The sequence below is a fragment of the Sorex araneus genome, chromosome 1, assembly GCF_027595985.1.
Source record: "Sorex araneus isolate mSorAra2 chromosome 1, mSorAra2.pri, whole genome shotgun sequence".
NCBI lineage: Eukaryota > Metazoa > Chordata > Mammalia > Eulipotyphla > Soricidae > Sorex > Sorex araneus.
Window position 1 is genome coordinate 23550757 of NC_073302.1, and position 17714 is coordinate 23568470.

General features: G+C 40.8%; 1 protein-coding gene across 6 annotated transcripts in view; it reads left to right on the forward strand.

Moving 5' to 3' along the window:
• The window catches only part of ECPAS (Ecm29 proteasome adaptor and scaffold), a 126879-nt gene that overhangs the window by 74878 nt on the left and 34287 nt on the right, over positions 1-17714 (forward strand). For all 6 annotated transcript variants that reach the window (XM_055123835.1, XM_055123828.1, XM_055123840.1 and 3 more), the window contains 7 exons: positions 3859-3982; positions 9951-10096; positions 10521-10575; positions 11412-11526; positions 12697-12765; positions 14658-14775; positions 15040-15207. In XM_055123835.1, coding sequence (XP_054979810.1) covers positions 3859-3982; positions 9951-10096; positions 10521-10575; positions 11412-11526; positions 12697-12765; positions 14658-14775; positions 15040-15207 — 795 coding nt within the window. The remainder of the gene's footprint in view (positions 1-3858; positions 3983-9950; positions 10097-10520; positions 10576-11411; positions 11527-12696; positions 12766-14657; positions 14776-15039; positions 15208-17714) is intronic.

Consider the following 17714-nt stretch of genomic DNA (forward strand, 5'->3'; position numbering starts at 1 on the left):
GGAGTCCTCCCAGTCTGCTAGGTGTGAGGTGGGTTAGTGGCATTCCAGGTATCCTGAGTGTCTGTCCTTTAAATGCCCAGTGTAGTGGAAGAAGACCTATAATTAGACCGTTGCAAGCTTAGCATGATAAGTATCTCAGCATGGCCTGATCTGGCCCCTGTCTCACCTCGGTTCTTGCCACTTACATTTTCTGTACGTTAGTCTTTTTACCCTTTTTTGCTCTGAGCTTTTGAAGAACCATAATCTTCCTTTCTTGAGTTACCGCTATACTTCTTGAAAAGTCTTCCCTGACCTTCTTCCACACTAGAGTAGATTCTTTTGTATTGTGCTGTCCTTGCTTTCTATACCCTTTCTCCCTCTCCCCTCCCTCCCTCCCTCCCTCCCTCCCTCCCTCCCTCCCTCCCTCCCTCCCTCCCTCCCTTCCTTCCTTCCTTCCTTCCTTCCTTCCTTCTTTTTCTTTTTGGGGCCATACCCAGCGGTGCACAGGGGTTATTCCTGGCTCTGCACGCAGGAATTACTCCTGGTGGTGCTTGGGATACCTTATGGGATGCTGGGAATCAAGCCCAGGTCAGCACATGCAAGGCAAACGCCCTACCCGCTGTACTACCACTCCAGCTCCTCTATACTGTTTCTTAATAGAATTTACTACTGGTTTCTAATTGCCCACTAAGATGAAGTAAAAGCCTGTTTTGGTGACATTAAATCATGGTGACATTACTAAATAAGTATTTTGCAATGTGACTGGTAGTGATAGTACCTTAATAAATATTGGTAGGGAAAGGAAGAGGCACTTGCATTTAAAGAAGTAGGCTCAAAGGGGTTGCAAATTCTATCTGGGAAAATCAGTGTTGATCTTTAGGAGCTGAGGTTGCTGCTGGGCCTTGAAGGAGAGAAGTGAATTGGATCTGAAAGCAAAAGTAGTTGAGCTTATTAAAATTTAGGACTCGAATTCTTAGTTCGGTGTTTTTAAGGCAAAGATATCTGAACAGTGATATCTGTATCAGGTTCTTCCTGGATGTCACTGACATTACCACAAGCTGGAGAAAAAGCTTATGATGTCTACTCTTCCCAGCTCTCTTTTGGGCTTTATAGTCTGGGTTTCTTGTAGTTTTGTCTAAATAAGTCAACATTGGTCTGGACCTAAGGACAGTTTGCTGCTGGTGCCATTAGTATGAGAGTTTGGAAGTACAGAAATACAGGAAAAGCTAGAAACATGGAAAGATTAGAGGATAAGACAAAGAAAAGCAGGAGTCAGAGAAGCAGAACTTCTTTTTGGTCAACTTGGACAGAGTTCTAAAGTGCTTTGTTTTGATTATGGAAAATTTGGAACATGAACAAGTGAAAAGAGCACCAACATAATGAATCTTCATGTGCCTTTTCTGTACTTAGTTCTGAAATATATGAAGCCAGTTCTAGTTATTGTGTCTTTTGTAAGGGGAGTAGGGAGTTTTTTGTTTGATGTTGTACAAGTGTATTATTTTTAACAATAGGAGAGAGACGTGTAAAAACAGGTGTGTGAAATGAAGCCCTAATATAGGATCTTCTGAAAGTATCTTTCCTTTGCTTAGAATTGGCGAGGGAAGCTGTAGGACTAAAGCTTTTTAATCCCTGTCCTCATTGTGAGAAAAATGTGCTGTAGCTCTTGACACGTGACCAAGACCAAAGCATTTAGCTGATTGAATTTAGGAATCGCTAAACTGTTATCTTTGTGCTTTGTAGGGTTCTGAAAGGTCAGTATTCTCATATCCCTCATGGTCTTTTTCTTTTATTTCCTCAGTTTACAGTAAATAGATTTTTTTTTTTTTGCTTTTTGGGTCACACCCAGCGATGCTCAGGGGTTACTCCTGGCTTTGCACTCAGGAATTACTCCTGGCGGTGCTTGGGGGACCATATGGGATGCCGGGGATCGAACCCGGGTCGGCCGCGTGCAAGGCAAACGCCCTACCCGCTGTGCTATCGCTCCAGCCCCAGTAAATAGATTTTTTTGAGTTGAGTCAGTAATTAATACTTATGAAATGTCAAAATTTCTAAGTTAAAAGAATGAGCATGTACTATATAGGATCTTTTGTTTTGTTTTGTTTAGTTTTGGACCATACCTGGTTTCGCTCAGGGCTCAATCATAGCTCTGTGCACAGGTATCACTCCTGGCAGGACAGTGGGGACCATATGGATGCTGGGGATCAAACCCAGATTTTAGCCTTGCCTACTGTACTCTCAGGCCTTGTATTTGATTTTTAAAACCATTTCCAACTTAGAGTGCAATTATAAGAATAGTGTAAGGAACTCCTTTCTTCTACTAATTCAGATTTACCAGTTTTAACATTGTGCCACTTTATTATTTTTTAATTTTTTTCTCTTTTTTTTTTAAAATTTATTTTATTGAATCACCAAGTGGAAAGTTACAAAGTTTTCAGGCTTATATCTCAGTTACACAATGCTCAAACACCCATCCCTTCACCAGTGCCCATATTCCACCACCAATAAAAACAAGAACAAAAGCAAAAACAAAACAAACAAAACAACAACAACAAAAAAACAGTATACATCCCACCCCTCACCCCCCAACCCACCCCGTACGTGAGTGATAATTTCACTTCCTTTTCTCTTTACCTTGATTACATTCCAGATTTCAACACATAACTCACTATTATTGTTAGAGTTTCAAAACAGACTCACTATTTTTGTTGGAATTTATCCCCTAAGAATACAGCTCTATTAACAGGGAAATATTTGATAATAAGTTTTCCACTGATGAGAATGAAGAGATAAAATGTCGCGCGGCCGCGCGGTTTACAATTTCTGTATTATAGTAATTAAGTCAGCGAAGATTTAAGTTTGAAAATGAATCATTTCCCTTCCTGGAACAGCATGTAGCCAAAGTTAGTTCGCAGTCTCCATACATGGGTGCAAGCACTTGCTGGAACCCCAATTCCTAAAGCTGTCTCTGGTTCCCGCTCGTTCCACATCCACCGGGTCTGCAGAGGCATGGGCACCCGGGCCGAAAACCCGGCCGGCCGGAGCCCAGCACCGGCCCCGGCTGGGGCTGCCCCGGTCTAATTTTTTTCTCTTAACCATTTGAGAATAATTAGCAGCTTTGTTATGATTTAAAGGTGCAAAGAGGTCTTCACAAAAGGACTATTATTTGTTGTGCACTAGGTACAAGTCAGGTAATCAGAGCTGATTAAGTACAGTAACCTAGTTTAGCCATTATCACCTAATAAGGAGGATATTGGCATTATACGCATATTACAAATGAAGTTGAGTCTCAGAGTTTAAATCAGGGCATGTTACTGGTGAGAGATGGCTAAAAATTAAACTGAAACCTGTGCCATCAAAATTGATTCTCTTAGCTTCAGGAATAAATGGTCTTATATGTCCAAAGATTTTAAAAAACATCCGTCAGTGATTCTGTATTGAGTGACGAATTCAACCTGAACATTGGAAAGTATCTTCAAGGCTTTCTTCCATTCCTAGTTCCCTCACCTTACCTCATTGTTATTTTTTAAATTGGACTTGGAGTCTTAATGCTTGGGACTAAGGCTATCAATGGTGCTCAGGCATCTCAAAGGCCATACCTGGCGATCCTCAGGGGCTTTCAGAGCTGTACATGGCAATATTCAGGGTCATGTGGTGCTGGGGACCAAACAAGAGTTGGCCATTTGCAGTGTGCCTTAATTTCCATACTGTGTCTTCTGTCTCCCTGATTTATTTTTGAACCACTCAGTTACCCGAAAGTAGTCTGTTTAAAAGAATGAGCACAGAGAATGCTGAAAAACAAGATTTTAGCAGTTTTCCTTTAGATAAGGATTTTTTTCCTAGGAATGTTCTGTTTTATGATTTTTGTTTTCTTCATTGCAGGCCAAACAGATAGAACTTCAGTTCACTATTGGTGAAGCCATTACCAGTTCTGCAATCGGAACTAGTTCTGTGGCTGCCCGGGACGCCTGGCTAGTGACTGAAGAGGAATATACTCCTCCTGCAGGTACTCAGTATCCAGCTGATGGATCTGTCATCTTCAAGTGACCCTGGCTGTTTTCTCTCACATTCGAACCATAGAAAAAATGTCTGCGTTTCACCAACATAAACTCCTCTTTCCCAAATATTTAAATCTGTCTTACCCATTGGATTCAGTCAAGAAAAAACGTTGGTTACTGGAGGGTGAACAAGAACCTTTGTTTTCACTCGCTTGGCAAGCAAGCAGGGATGTTAGAATGAATTGCCTTCCAGCATCTGTTCTTTTCTTGAGGGTTGGTATATTTAGTCAACAGTTGGTATATTTAATCCCAGGAGTCAGAGCATAGCAGTTTGCAAATGTGTTCTCTCATCAGTGATTCTGCAGTGAAGCTACAGAACCTTCTAGTAGCACTCCAGGTACCCTGGACTAAGGCTGCATTTAGTGATGTCATGGTTGAGGAAGACTCGGGCTTCTGACGACTTTATAGACCTGTGATTTCATATATCTTTTTGGCTTGACTTGAATTTGAAATGTTTCAGTATTTGATGCACAATTAATTTTGAACCAAAAGGAAAAATTACCACATGTTAGTACTCTCTACTCAAGGAAATTAAAAGGTAGTGTTTTCATGGTAATGATACTATGATCAATTGCATTTTTTAAAATGTTTTTGGTGCTGGGTATCAAACTCAGGATCTCATACATATAAAGCATTAATTGTGCAATTAAGCCACATCCCCTATCCCAGTGTGGTAATTGCATTGCTTGGGGTGACCTGTGATCCTTGGGATCAAATTTGGGCCTCTTGCATACTCTTTAGTTCTTCCAGTTGGCTCTCTTCTTTCTCCCTCTTACCTGCTAGATCTCCTTTCCTTTCTGCTCCAGTTACTCGGTTATATTTTTACTCAGGGCTTTAGGATACTGCAATGCGTACTTGGAAGATGTTGTACTTAGTTGGAGGTGCAGGAAAACACAGCTTCTCTGGCTCTCTCTTTATGTTAGGATGTCCTGCTCACCTCTAAGTGAATTAAGATCCTCACGAACATAATCCAGAAATTAGTTGGTTAAATGAATATAAGAATTTTTTTTTTTAAAAGTAAACAGATTTTATTTGGAGGATTTTTGGAGGGAAGGAGGAATCTTGTCAAAAACTTTCTCTCCATTTACTGATGTTCTATTTTTTAAAAGTTTTTGTTTTTAATTTATTGAATCACTGTGTGATGCAAAGTTACGAAGTTGTTCATGATTGAGGTTCAGTCTAATGTTCAAGTGCCCACCTCTTCACCATTGACCACTTCCCTTCACCAACGTCCTCAGTTTCCCTCCTGCCTTCCAGCCTGCCTCTATGGCAGGCACTTTGCCTTTTTCTTTTTCGGCACTGTGATTTGCAGTACTGTTACTGAAAAGGTATCGTGCATATCACTTTACCTCCTTTTGGCAATCAATTCTTATCCACAGTGATCACTTCCCACTATTGTCACAATGGGACTTCTCAGACCTAAATGTTCTCCCCACATTGTGGCAAGCTTTCTACTAAGGCCTTTAGTTTTTATTGACTTTGAGTACTTACTGTATTTGAGTCTCTTGCTATGTTTTTTATCTCACAAATGAGTGTGATCATTCTGTCTTTCTCCCTTTAACCCATTTTACTCAGCATGATACTCTCCATGTGCATCCTTGGACCAGCAAGTTTGGTGACTTAATTTTTTCCAGTACTGTGTAGTATTCCGTTGTGTGAATGTACCAGTTTCTTTATCTACTCTTCTGTTCTTGGGCACTTGGGGTTGTTTCCAGGTCTTGGCTATTGTGACTTGTGCTGCAATGAACATAGGATTGTAGATGTCTGTTTTGCATTGTGTTTTTGGACCGTAGGGTTTAGAATTTCTGGGTCATATGAGAACTCAATTCCTAGTTTTTTGAGCAATATCCATACTGTTTTCCAAAAAGAATGGCCCAGTTGTGCTATTGCTCCAGCCCTGGGTTGTTTTCTTATTGATGTTCTATCTGGATGATCTATCCAGTGATCAGAATGAGATGTTAAAGTCTTCTTGCTACTGTATTTGTTTTTGTTGATGTGTCTCCCCAGGTTGATTAGCAGTTACTTTATGAACTTTGATGGCCTATTGATTAGGTACATGTATATTAAAGTAAGAGTTAAGTCCACTTGATCTGTTGATCCTTTAACCAATATCTAATATGCATCCCTATTTCTTATTTCTTTAGCTTGAACATTATTTGATCTTAAACAAATATGGTGGATCTTACTGTTTTTATTTTTTATTTTTTTATTTTTTGCTTTTTGGGTCACACCTGGTGATGCACAGGGGTTACTCCTAGCTCATGCACTCAGGAATTACTCCTGGCAATGCTCGGGGGACCATATGGGATGCTGGGAGTCGATCCTGGGTCAGCTGCATGCAAGGCAAATGCCCTCCCCACTGCGTTATCGCTCCAACTCCCATTTTGTGCTTTTTGATTTGAGAATTCAATCCTTTGACATTTCTAGAAATTTTTGATAAGCAGAAATTATTGATATTGGGAGAAATTATTCTTATGAAGGATTTATTAATAGAAATGTTGCCATTTTTCTATTTGGATTTCTATTGTTTTTCCCATTTGCTATTTTTATTGGAGCCTATTCAGGATTTCTTGCGGAGTTGTTTTAGATAAAAGTAAAGGCCTTCAGCTGTCATCTGAGTATGTTTTTAAACACTCCTTCAAATCTGAGTGATAGCCTTACGGGGTAGAGGGTTATTGGCTGTGGGTCCTTTTCGTTCAACATTTTGAGTTTGTTATTCTATTCTTGTGGAATTCTTTTGACAAATCTGATATTTTCCCCCTTGAAACAGCTTTAGTTCTCTCTTCTGTAAGGAGTCTATTTTTTTCTTTTTTTGGTTCTTGTGGTGGTTTTGATCGCAGTGTAACCTGGTGTTGTTCTGTGTGGGTTTGTTTTGTTGGGCACTCTTTGGGCCTCTGGGATCCGTGCACAAGTGTCCCTCCTCGGATTGGGAACATTCTGTTACTGTTTCTTTCACCAGCCGTTCTTTCTCTTCTTTCCTGAAATTCCTCTGATACAGAGGTTGGTCTTAGTGGGTGTTGTCAAATACAGCAATTAAAATTTTCATTAAAAGACAAAATTTCTTTTCTTTCGACCTCTTATTTATTCATGATGTTTTATCCTCAACATGTATTATTTGACTCTTGGCTTCTTGTGTTCTGCTAATGAGTTTATCCGTTTTATTCTTTAGCATGTTTAATTTTGTTTGAATGAGTTCTTCCCCCCCCCTTTTTTTTTAATCAGGCTTCCAATTTATTGCTTCTCTTTTCCAGTGATTTCTTTTATTCAATGAACATGGAAAGGATTTTTGCTTTTAAATTATCTTTGTGCAGTTTTTAAAATTTGGGTGTATTTGAAGGATTTCTGGACTCAATCCCTATCCTTTGAGGCACTTAGTTTCTTCTTTAAGCTTTTCTTCCCTGTCATTCTTGGTGCTTCATAATTTGTCGTGGGAGCTGTTGGAGTTTCCGGTTCTAGCTGGCGTGAGTGAGCCAGTTGTTCTGTTTGCGTGCTCACATTTGATTTGTGGAAGTCACAAATGTCTGAGGAGGTTTCTTAAATGTTTGCAAGATTGAACTGGAGCCTATGGTTCCTGAATGACAGTAAGGTATTTGTGCTCACCCGTGCCGTATTTTCTGGCCTAGGGCTCACAGTTGCTGCTATCTGGTAGCTGATGTGTCCCAGTCCAGCTTACTCGGGCAGTAAGAAGATTGTTCAAAGGGGCCCGAGAGATAGCCCATCTGATAGGGTGCTTGCCTTGCACATGGCTGACCCAGCCTGGATCCCAGCACTCCGTTACAGTCCTCTGAGCACAACTGGGTATGGCCCCCAAACCAGGGGGAAAATTTTTTGATTAAACATACATAATAAAGCTGTTTAGGAAACTGATCCCAGACGCAGGTGTATTTTTGCGTTTGCCAGTACCTGTTTGGGGGTGGCTACAGTACACTGACCCGATGGGCAGGGCTGGGGTGGTCTCTCAGTGCCGTGGCCTCTGGTATGAGCTTCTTGTTGCCTCAGGAATGAGTGATTTCACCTGTACCCTGGGAGCAGGAGCACATCGTCTGTTCTGGGTACTTTTAGTTCCCATTCTCTTTCTGAGACGGTGGGTGCAGGCAGAAACTTAACCTCTGTGGGACTTCTGCTCCATTTTAGGTTGGAGAGTAGATCTGGTGCACCCACGTTGGAGTTTGAGCGGTAGCAGCTACAAATCTTTTAGATTGTACTGCTGATGCGAGCTGTGGGGTGATGAGGCCAGGGCTGCTACCCTGTGAGTCAAACCCACTCTGTGGCTCTGTCGAGTAGGGTTCACCTTAGACGTGGCTATTCCTTATGAGCTGGGGGAGAAGGCATCTGGCATAGAGAAGGGTTCACTAAGTCAATGATGGTTGGAGGGATCGCTTGGGACATGTATGCTGAAAGTAGATAAAGGACCAAACATGATGGCCTCTCAGTATCTGTATTGCAGACCATAATGCCCAGAAGTAGAGAGAGAAAGAGGGAGACTGTCTGCCAGCCATAGAGGCAGGGGGAAGGGTGGGTTGGAGGGAATAGGGATGCTGGGGACATTGGTGGTGGAGAATGTGCACTGGTGGAGGGATGGGTGTTTGATCATTGTATGACTGAAACTCAAACAGGAAAGCTTTGTAAGTGTAGCTCACGGTGATTCAGTTAAAAAAAAAAAAACTGAAACAAACAAAAAATTAGTGCCTGCTAAGGCAGCAAGCATTGGGGTGGGTGGGAAACTAGGGGTATTGGTGGAGGTAAGGGCACATTAGTGGTAGGACTGATAGATTGGAATATTGAATACCTGAATATCTGATGAATATCTGAATATCTGAAACAAGTATATTCTGAACAACTTTGTTAATCATGTATTTAAATAAAGTTAAAAAATAGTGCTGGGGCTGGAGCGAAAACACAGCGGGTAGGGCGTTTGCCTTGCATACGGCAGACCCGGGTTCGATTCCCAGCATCCCATATGGTCCCCTGAGCACTGTCAGTAGTTCCTGAGTACATGTAACCCACCTCTGTGCATCGCTGGGTGTAACCCAAAAAAGCAAAAATAAATAAATAAATAAATAAATAAATAAAAATAGTGCTGAGCTGATTTCTTAGGTATCTGAATTCAAATGGAATCTGAGCTACTCCCAGTGGTCAGGGAGGTTTATACTGTTGGACTTCTGTGCTACACAATCAATGGAAATTTGTAATTGGACCATAAACAACCCTTTAACCAAAAAAAAAAAAAAAAGGAAATGGCTATGACTATTTCCTGTCCACGCCATATGTGGTTGCTCCCTTGTTTTGGGCTTAACAGGTTGAAACTATGCAACTCGGTGAGTATTGCACAGAGTCGAGTTCTGTAAGAAGCAGCAGGAGGCTGTTGGGTAGGGCTGTGGTGGCTCAGGCACTGGGTGGAGGTCAGCTGCAGCCCAGTCCAGTGGCTGGAATCTTAGCTGTGACTGCTTCCAGCTCGCACCAGAGTGCTCAGACCTCAGTGTACCGAGGTCAGAAGACCCGTGTCTATTTTTAACTCGGGGAGCACTTGCATAAAGCTGAACTTCTAGAAAACCTTTGCATTTCAGACTCTCCTGCTGTAGGTTACTGTTTATGTCTGATAGCAGTTTGCTATGTCTCTTCTCTCTTGTCTGGCCCTTCCTTCCTCCTCACCCAGAGAAGCATTCCTGAGTGCCGAAAAGGTTTGTCTACAATTCTGTGTTCTCTGGAGCCACGTTTCCTTTAGGCACTGACTGTTTGCTTTGGTTTCCTCAGGGAGGTCTGTCTTGAAATGTTCTTGTGTTCTTAGTGTTGATGCCGTAGGTGTGTTCACAGCACTGTTCTTTTCGGCGATCATGGCCTTGCCTTTGCCTGAAGTTAATTTTGTTTTTGCAAACTATTCAGTTACTTAAATTATGTTTACTTGCTTTTTTCTAGGCGCAAAAGTGAATGATGTGGTTCCCTGGGTGTTGGATATAATTTTAAATAAACATATTATTAGTCCTAATCCACATGTGAGACAAGCGGCTTGCATCTGGCTCCTCTCCCTTGTGAGAAAGCTAAGTTCTCATCAGGAAGTAAAGGTGAGTCACAGTAGGCTTTGGGAGATGGTTAGACAGTATTTATAATTAAAAAGTCCTAGGAAGAAAAAAATGAGCTGTTAACAGTGAGAGCTGTTAACCAATAGCAGATAGTTTGAAATAAACTGTACGTAAAGGGATGGAAAAAAATTGTTCTGCATGTGATCTCTGGATCATGAATCTTCTAAAATTGAAAATATAAAGTCAGAAAAAAACTTAAGAATGGGGAGGCTCAGATTACTTGACTTTAACTAAGCTGGTAAAAGATATAATCTTCAGGTAATTTGACTACTTTCAAAGATGTGAGGACATCAAGGTTTGTGACTGCCTTGGGTGGTAAAAATTTATGTCTTGTTACCCTGAAAGAAACAGTCTCTCCATCATAAAGTTTGAGTTTCAGTGTTCTGTCTTTTTTTTATTTTTTCAGTCTCATCTTAAAGAAATTCAGAGTGCATTTGTTTCAGTTTTGTCAGAAAATGACGGTAGGTTATTGAAAAATATTTGCTTTCCAAACTTCACTAAATTTGTATTTTAAAATGTGAAAAATCTGAATATAAGAGGAGGGTAGAGAAAGTAGTTCTTATTTAGTTAGATCATTTGTTCAGTTTTTCACTTAAAAATAGAGCTAAGAACCATTTTAACATTAATACCTTTACTAGATAAGAGCTTTCTTCTACTTCTGATTGCTTTTTGTCTTTATAATTTGACTTTAAATTGGAGATATAACTTCTGTGTCTGACATTTAAATTGTAGACTTATAAGTTATTTTAAACATGTGATATTTGTATTGTATTTTTCAAAACTTTTATGTGTTCTACTTGTAATTGTTACCTCAGCTACTAACCCTTGCATGCTCCAAGGCTCTGTAGTGTTGTATGGTTTGTGAATTGGGTCTTCTGTGGATATAGTTCTCATTCATAGTAACACTTTGGTGCTATGCCTACCAAAATTGTTTGTTATTTAATAACAAAATTGTTTAACCAAATAGTAAATAACAAAACTGTTTAACAATTTATTTATTTATTTATTTATTTAGCTTTTTTGGTCACACCTGGTAATGCTCAGGGCTTACTCCTGGTCTGCACTCAGGAGTCACTCCTGGCCGTGCTGGGGACACCAGGGATTGAACCCGGGGTGGCCATGTGCAAGGCAAATGCTCTACCTACTATACTGTCCCTCAGGCCTCCCAGATAGCAGATTTTAACAAAATAGCAGATTGATTCTATCTTTATCTTGTTTAAATTAATGTTATAGTTTTAAAAATACTTTTTACTAGATTTTTTCTTGAAGTAATTTTTGTCTGCCTTTTTTTTCATAGAACTTAGCCAAGATGTTGCCTCAAAAGGCCTTGGATTGGTTTATGAACTAGGCAATGAGCAAGATCAACAGGAATTAGTTTCTACACTTGTAGAGACCCTCATGACTGGCAAAAGGTATGGTAAACTTGAAAATTTCAAATTTGAACACGTTGGGCAAGATTTGTGACAGATTGAACATATGTGAGAAGGAAAATTCAACTTTCCCTTTTCCTGTTTATCAAATTTTTTTCTAATTTGCAAGTCAAAGATTGTTGAAGTCAAAGATTGTGACTGTGAATGGCAGCTTAATTATTCAGTGTTTACTGTTCAGAAACTAAATAAACTTCTTTTTAGAAGTTAGCCAGTTTAGCTTGGTTTTGAAAATTGAATAACCTCAAAACAAGTTTAAGACATGGTGAAAAAACTTGTATACTCTTCGTTTTGATCTGAGAAGGGGATGAAAGGAGAAATCTTTTCTGTATTTGGTTATTATTTTAAGTTGCTTGCCCTAGTAGAAAATAGTTTTTAGTATATGACCAACTTCTGTTTAGTGTGACTTTATATGGAATGTCTTTTATATCTTTTAATTTGTTCATTCCAGACTGGTTCATTGTATTAAACTTGCAGCCTAATAGAAAGGATAGTTTTATGTACACTCATATGTGTCATTCGACAGACTCATAGCTTGAGTATTTCTATCCTGATGGCTTAGAGCTCCCTTCTAAGTGGAGCCCTTTACTAAATAAACACTTCGTGTCCATACCCATATTGTCCTCAGAGTCCCCTCTATTCTGAAGCTATCCCTTCATCCTGTAGTATCACTCACTCCCTTTTGGATTCCCAGTAGCTCAAAATGTGTGCCTTTGATTTTCTCATCTGTGAAATGGGATCACTGTCCTGTCACGGGCCAACACTTGGCAGAGTCGGAGAGGATAATACCAACCTATCGATGTTCTAGGAACCAATCAGAGAGCAAGTCTTGCTTTCCCAAGGCCTGAAGCACAATTCCTACAACCACATAGACCTAAGTGCCATTGAATGTGGCCCTTGAGGCCCTGAGCACTGCTACATATGGCTCTTGCTGTTCCAGAGCACTGCTAGGGTATCCTGGTGACACCAGCTCTATAGCATCTGATTAGCAAGGCCTGAGCATTAAAAAAAGAAAAAAAAAAAAAAGAATGGATAGTTTTAAAACAATCTGTACTAGATAGGAAATTTTATAGTTTTACAAATGAATTGTATCAATTAGTTGAATGCTGTCATGAAAATTTGAGGCTGTTTGAAATTCTTCTTGTTTTAATTTAGAGCAAAACATGAAGTTTCTGGAGAGACAGTGGTATTTCAAGGAGGAGGCCTTGGCAAAACCCCCGATGGGTAAGTGTGAGATCTTTCCATTAGTCCTTGTAGAGAGTTTTAATTTGGTTTTAGAGCACCACAAATTTATTTCCGTTCTCCCTTGGAAATTATGCATGTAAGGTAGAAAAAGAAAACTTGTACTGGAAGAAGTCTAGGATTGGGTTTCCTAGGAAATAAGATGGAGATTTTTATGGTAGACGTTTAAGTGTCCTGTGATCATCACCCTGGTGTCAGTAAGGGAGCAAATTAGACCAGATGCCCAAGAAGGAGCTCAGATGCTGGTAAGACTTAAGCAGAGAATAATTTCTTGAGGGCAGTGGAGTTGCACTGTGAAAATCCTTATCAGTTGTCCTCCTTCGAAGGGCAGACCCTTCTGACCTTATTGTGCTATGGTGGCAGGCTGCTTCTAGGGAGGACGTGATGTTAAGCCATAGGCATTTTTGGGGGTTTGTTTTTGGGCCACATCCTGTGGTGGTCAGGGCTTACTCCTGACTCTGTGTTCAGGCATCATTTCTGGAGTGCCTGGGGTGGTTCCTGTGTAGGCAAATGCTTAGATCCCATCTTCTCTAGTCAGCCCCTGCTAACAGTTTAGTCAGCCTCTAGTCTGTGAGTTCTGAAACAAGATAGAAACACACGTTAGCATCCTGCACTCAGTTTTCTGGCAGAAGCAACTCTACATTACATTTGTATCTTGGATTGTACCAATTTAGCATTCTAAATTGTTCCTAGAGTCTTCCTGCCTTTTTCTTATCGTTCTCCTGAGGCCTGCTGTTACTTTTTCCTCTAAAAGTCAGGCAAAGCGTGCCTTGCTATGTATGGCATTACACGAAACCCTGTTCCCCACTGTCCTTAATGTTACAAAGCAGCAGAGTGCTCTGGCAGCATTCTATAATATGGAGATAGTTTTCTCATTCCTGACACTTCTTGTAGATTCCTGAGTTCTTAAAAAGATGTGTTTAAAAAATAATTTGGGGAGGGGAGTGGTCTGTGCACATCTAGCTATACTCAGGGCTTACTCTTGGGCTTATTCAGGAATCCAGGAATCACTCCTGGTGGGGAGTGGGAGACCATGTGGGATGCCAGGGATCAAATCCAGGTTGGCCAGCTGCAAGGCAAGCACCTTGCCTGCTTTACTCTTGCTCCAGTCCCTAAAAGATCTCACTTTGCCCTGTAAATAACTATAAATAACTGGCAAATGAAAAAGGTATATGAGTAAATACTCCCTGCTTGAAAGAAAGGTAACAGATCTCAAAGAAATGAAAAAGATTGGGGTGCCCTTAGCTTAGAGTTAGGAAGCAGAATTTATCTTCAAATAACTCTGATAACTATGGAGAGATCTATGTACAATAACAGTTACAAATTAGTGTGCTGCATCCAGATGGAGTGAGGACTTCATGTCTGTGGGATTGCATTGAGTGAGTTCAGTTTGTTCATTAGATCTTGCTGAGAAAGTGCGTTTAGTGACTTATTTTTCATCTCAGTCTGATTCTTTATGGTATGTAACAACTCAATGCTAGAAATTCAATGAAAATGTTACGATGGCCACTCAGTACCCCTGTCGCAAACCACAGCACCCAAAAGGAGAGAGAGAACAAAATGGAATACCCTGCTACAGACGGGGGGTGGGGTGGAGGGGGACGGGATTGGAGGGTGGGAGGGATACTGGGTTCATTGGTGGTGGAGAATGGACACTGGTGGAGTGATGGGTTCTCGAACATTGTATGAGGGAAACACAAGCATGAAAATGGGTAAATTTGTAACTGTACTCTCACAGTGACTCACTAATTAAAAAAATAAATAAATTTAAAAAAATGTTAATTTTAAAATGTCTTAGTAATATTGGTAGTGTAATTTGTATTTGGCTAAGAAAGAGAAATAGGTTATTGCATACTGTTTTGTTTGTTTCTAAGCCAGGGCCTCTCCACTTACAAGGAGCTGTGTTCTCTGGCAAGTGATCTTAGCCAGCCAGACCTGGTGTATAAATTTATGAATTTAGCCAACCATCACGCAATGTGGAACTCTAGGAAGGTAAGTTGCTGTCACTGTGCATTTTTGTTTTACTTCCTCTATAATCAAATTTACTGCTTTGGGAGTTACTACTGATTACTGTGGGGATTGTAACCAGGGCACCAGACTGCTACATGGCAGCTACCACTGATTGGTAAACCTGGACGCTCTGTAAAGTGAACTCTTCTCAGGGACAGATTTGGGAGGGAGAATCTCATGATTATCTCTTGAGTATATTGATACTTCATTGTGATAGATGTATTAGAGTCTCTTCTTACTTTTTAGGGTGCTGCTTTTGGTTTTAATGTAATTGCTGCCAGAGCTGGAGAACAGCTGGCTCCTTTTCTGCCTCAACTAGTTCCTCGTCTTTATCGGTATCAGTTTGATCCCAACCTTGGTGTTCGACAAGCTATGACGAGTATTTGGAATGCGCTGGTCACCGACAAATCAATGGCAAGTATTCGTGAACTCTAGTCCAAATTTATACACAGAAATTTTGCTCTGTGCTCATCTTCCTTTGTTTTATCACTGTATCAATGTCATACTGTTGTTCATCGCTTTACTCGAGCGGGCGCCATTCATCCCAGCCCTGAGATTTTAGCAGCCTTTTCTTCCTCATTTTTTCCAACGATTGGAGGCTCTTTCAGAGTCAGGGGAATGAGACCTGTTACTGTTACTGTATTTGGCATATCAGATATGCCACAGGGAGCTTGCCAGGCTCTTCTGTGCTGTTTGTTGTATATTTTTATGAAACAAATGTATATTTGCTCCTTGCTATCTTTTTAAGGTATATGTTCATGGCAATATTTATTGAACCCTCTCAAAGATACAAACAATTTAGGGGCTAGAGAGATAGCACAGGCATTAAGTTGTTTGCTTTGTATGTGACTGACCAGGTTTTGATCTCTTATACCACATACAGTCTCCTGAGCCCCACCAGGAAGTGATCCCTGGTCAAAGAGCAAGGAGTAAGCCCTATAGCATTGCTGGGTGTGATTCTACAACCAGAAAATAAACAAACAAAAAGTGCAAACAATCTAAATGTTTGTTGGATAACAGGTTAAGGAAAAGGCAGTATACTAGGGAAGAGTGTCCGAGGGAATGCTGTATGTTGATAGATACTGTTGATGCAGTGGAGAATAAGTCATAGTTCAAGAGGTCACACTGTGAAGGAGATAGCTGAGGAAAGAGGCAATTTTATTCATTCTGTTTTTTTCCCTTTTACCATCTAGTATTCTCAGATTTCATCCTCACTTTTAGATTCCTTCAAGGCTTATCTCTGAATCCCTTTTACTCTCTGTATTTTCCTTCCTGTCGACTCATCAGCTCATGGGCACTTAAGTGTCACATTGACCACAGAGCTACCCCGCAGTACCTGGGCCTCCAATACCTTGGTAGTTGGTTGTGCTGGGCGGGGTCCTGAGGTGCAGGAATGGGATTCTGGACCTGGTACATGCCAGGCATAGCTTCAGTTCTTTGAACTGTTTCCTTGACACATGGTGTTTTGCTTTATTTTGTTTCTAAAATGTGTTTTTTTGTTTGTTTTATTTTGTTTTTTGATCTTCTTGCTCACTTCTTTTTGTTATTGCCATGGTTGCAGTGTTTGGGGTGGTAGGATAGGTGTCACGTACTTGTTGCAGCTCCGGGCCTCATATGCCTGGTTGTGATATTTGTTTTGGGTTGCACTCTTGGATTACTTGGATTGTGGGCTGCTGCAGGGAATCCATTCTATTGCCTTAGGAATGCAAGGCAAACCCTTGGCCCTAGGCTCATACATATAATCTTTTTTGTGATTGTTTCCTGTCATATTTTTGGCTCAGATATGACATATATGTGACCTACATTTCACTTCCTTATGGACAGCTTCATTGATGCTGTTTCAAGATAACTTACACTATACATGTCTAGAATAGGTCTTGTGTGTGTGTATGTGGTTGGGGTCGGAAGGAGCTGGCGTTGAGGGCAGGGGTTGGGCCACATCCAGCAGCTGACTCCTGGCTTGTGCTCAGGAATCACTCTTTGTAGTCCTCAATCAACCATTTGTGGTACCAGAGAGCAACCCTGGGTTGCTGTGTGCAAGGCTAGCGCCCTGCTAGCTGGGTTGACCAAGATAAGAGTTGAGGATGTGGGCCTAGGCTTTTGGGGATGAGTGTCATCTCTCTGTGAGTGACTGGTGAAGCTGCAAGTGTAGATGTGGTCTCCGTAGTGAATGTGTAGTGAAGTCTCTTAGAAAGAAATCAGTTGTTAAATTCCAGTGGAGTTATTTACTTGTCCCCCCCCCCCAAGACTTTAAAGGATAGCAAAACCTTTTAATTAAAAGTAAAAGTGGAAAAACTCCGGGTCAGCATAAAATCTGAGTCTACCATTGTTCTGTTGTTATTTTTAAATTGTAACTGGTCATAAAAATAGAAGCTTAAAAGAGCAAACCCATCTCTCATTCTTGACAGTGATAATTCATTGTGTGATAGGTATAATGCAAGCTTCTAGTGGGGCAAAGACAAGTGAAAGCGTGTCCCTATCCGTGAGGTCTCTTTGTCAGGTTAGGGAGGATGTGCCTTGCGAAGGGCTTGTAGGAATGAAAACAAAGGGCACCGGGTCTGTTTTTTCAGCGGAGATAATAGCCTGGCTTGAATTGTCACTTGAAGTGACAAATGGGAGTAAGCTAGCAAATAGAGGATGGAAGAGAATTGTGGGAAGAGTAGCACGTGTCAAGGAATGGAGGTGGAAAACTGAAAGGAGTGGAGGGGAGACAGGCTATGAAACCTTGGAGCAAAAGTTTTATAGAGGATTTTGTTTCCAGGTGATTAGACTTTGTTCTCATGCCCAGAGAAAAGTAAGAAGAGCAGGTTTGCATTTTAGAATGATGACTTTGTCAGCTTTTAGCAACCAAAGTGTGAAAGAGCCTTTGACTGAGAGACCTCGAGAGACACTTAAGTTGTTCCGTATCTGTCTGTTGAGAG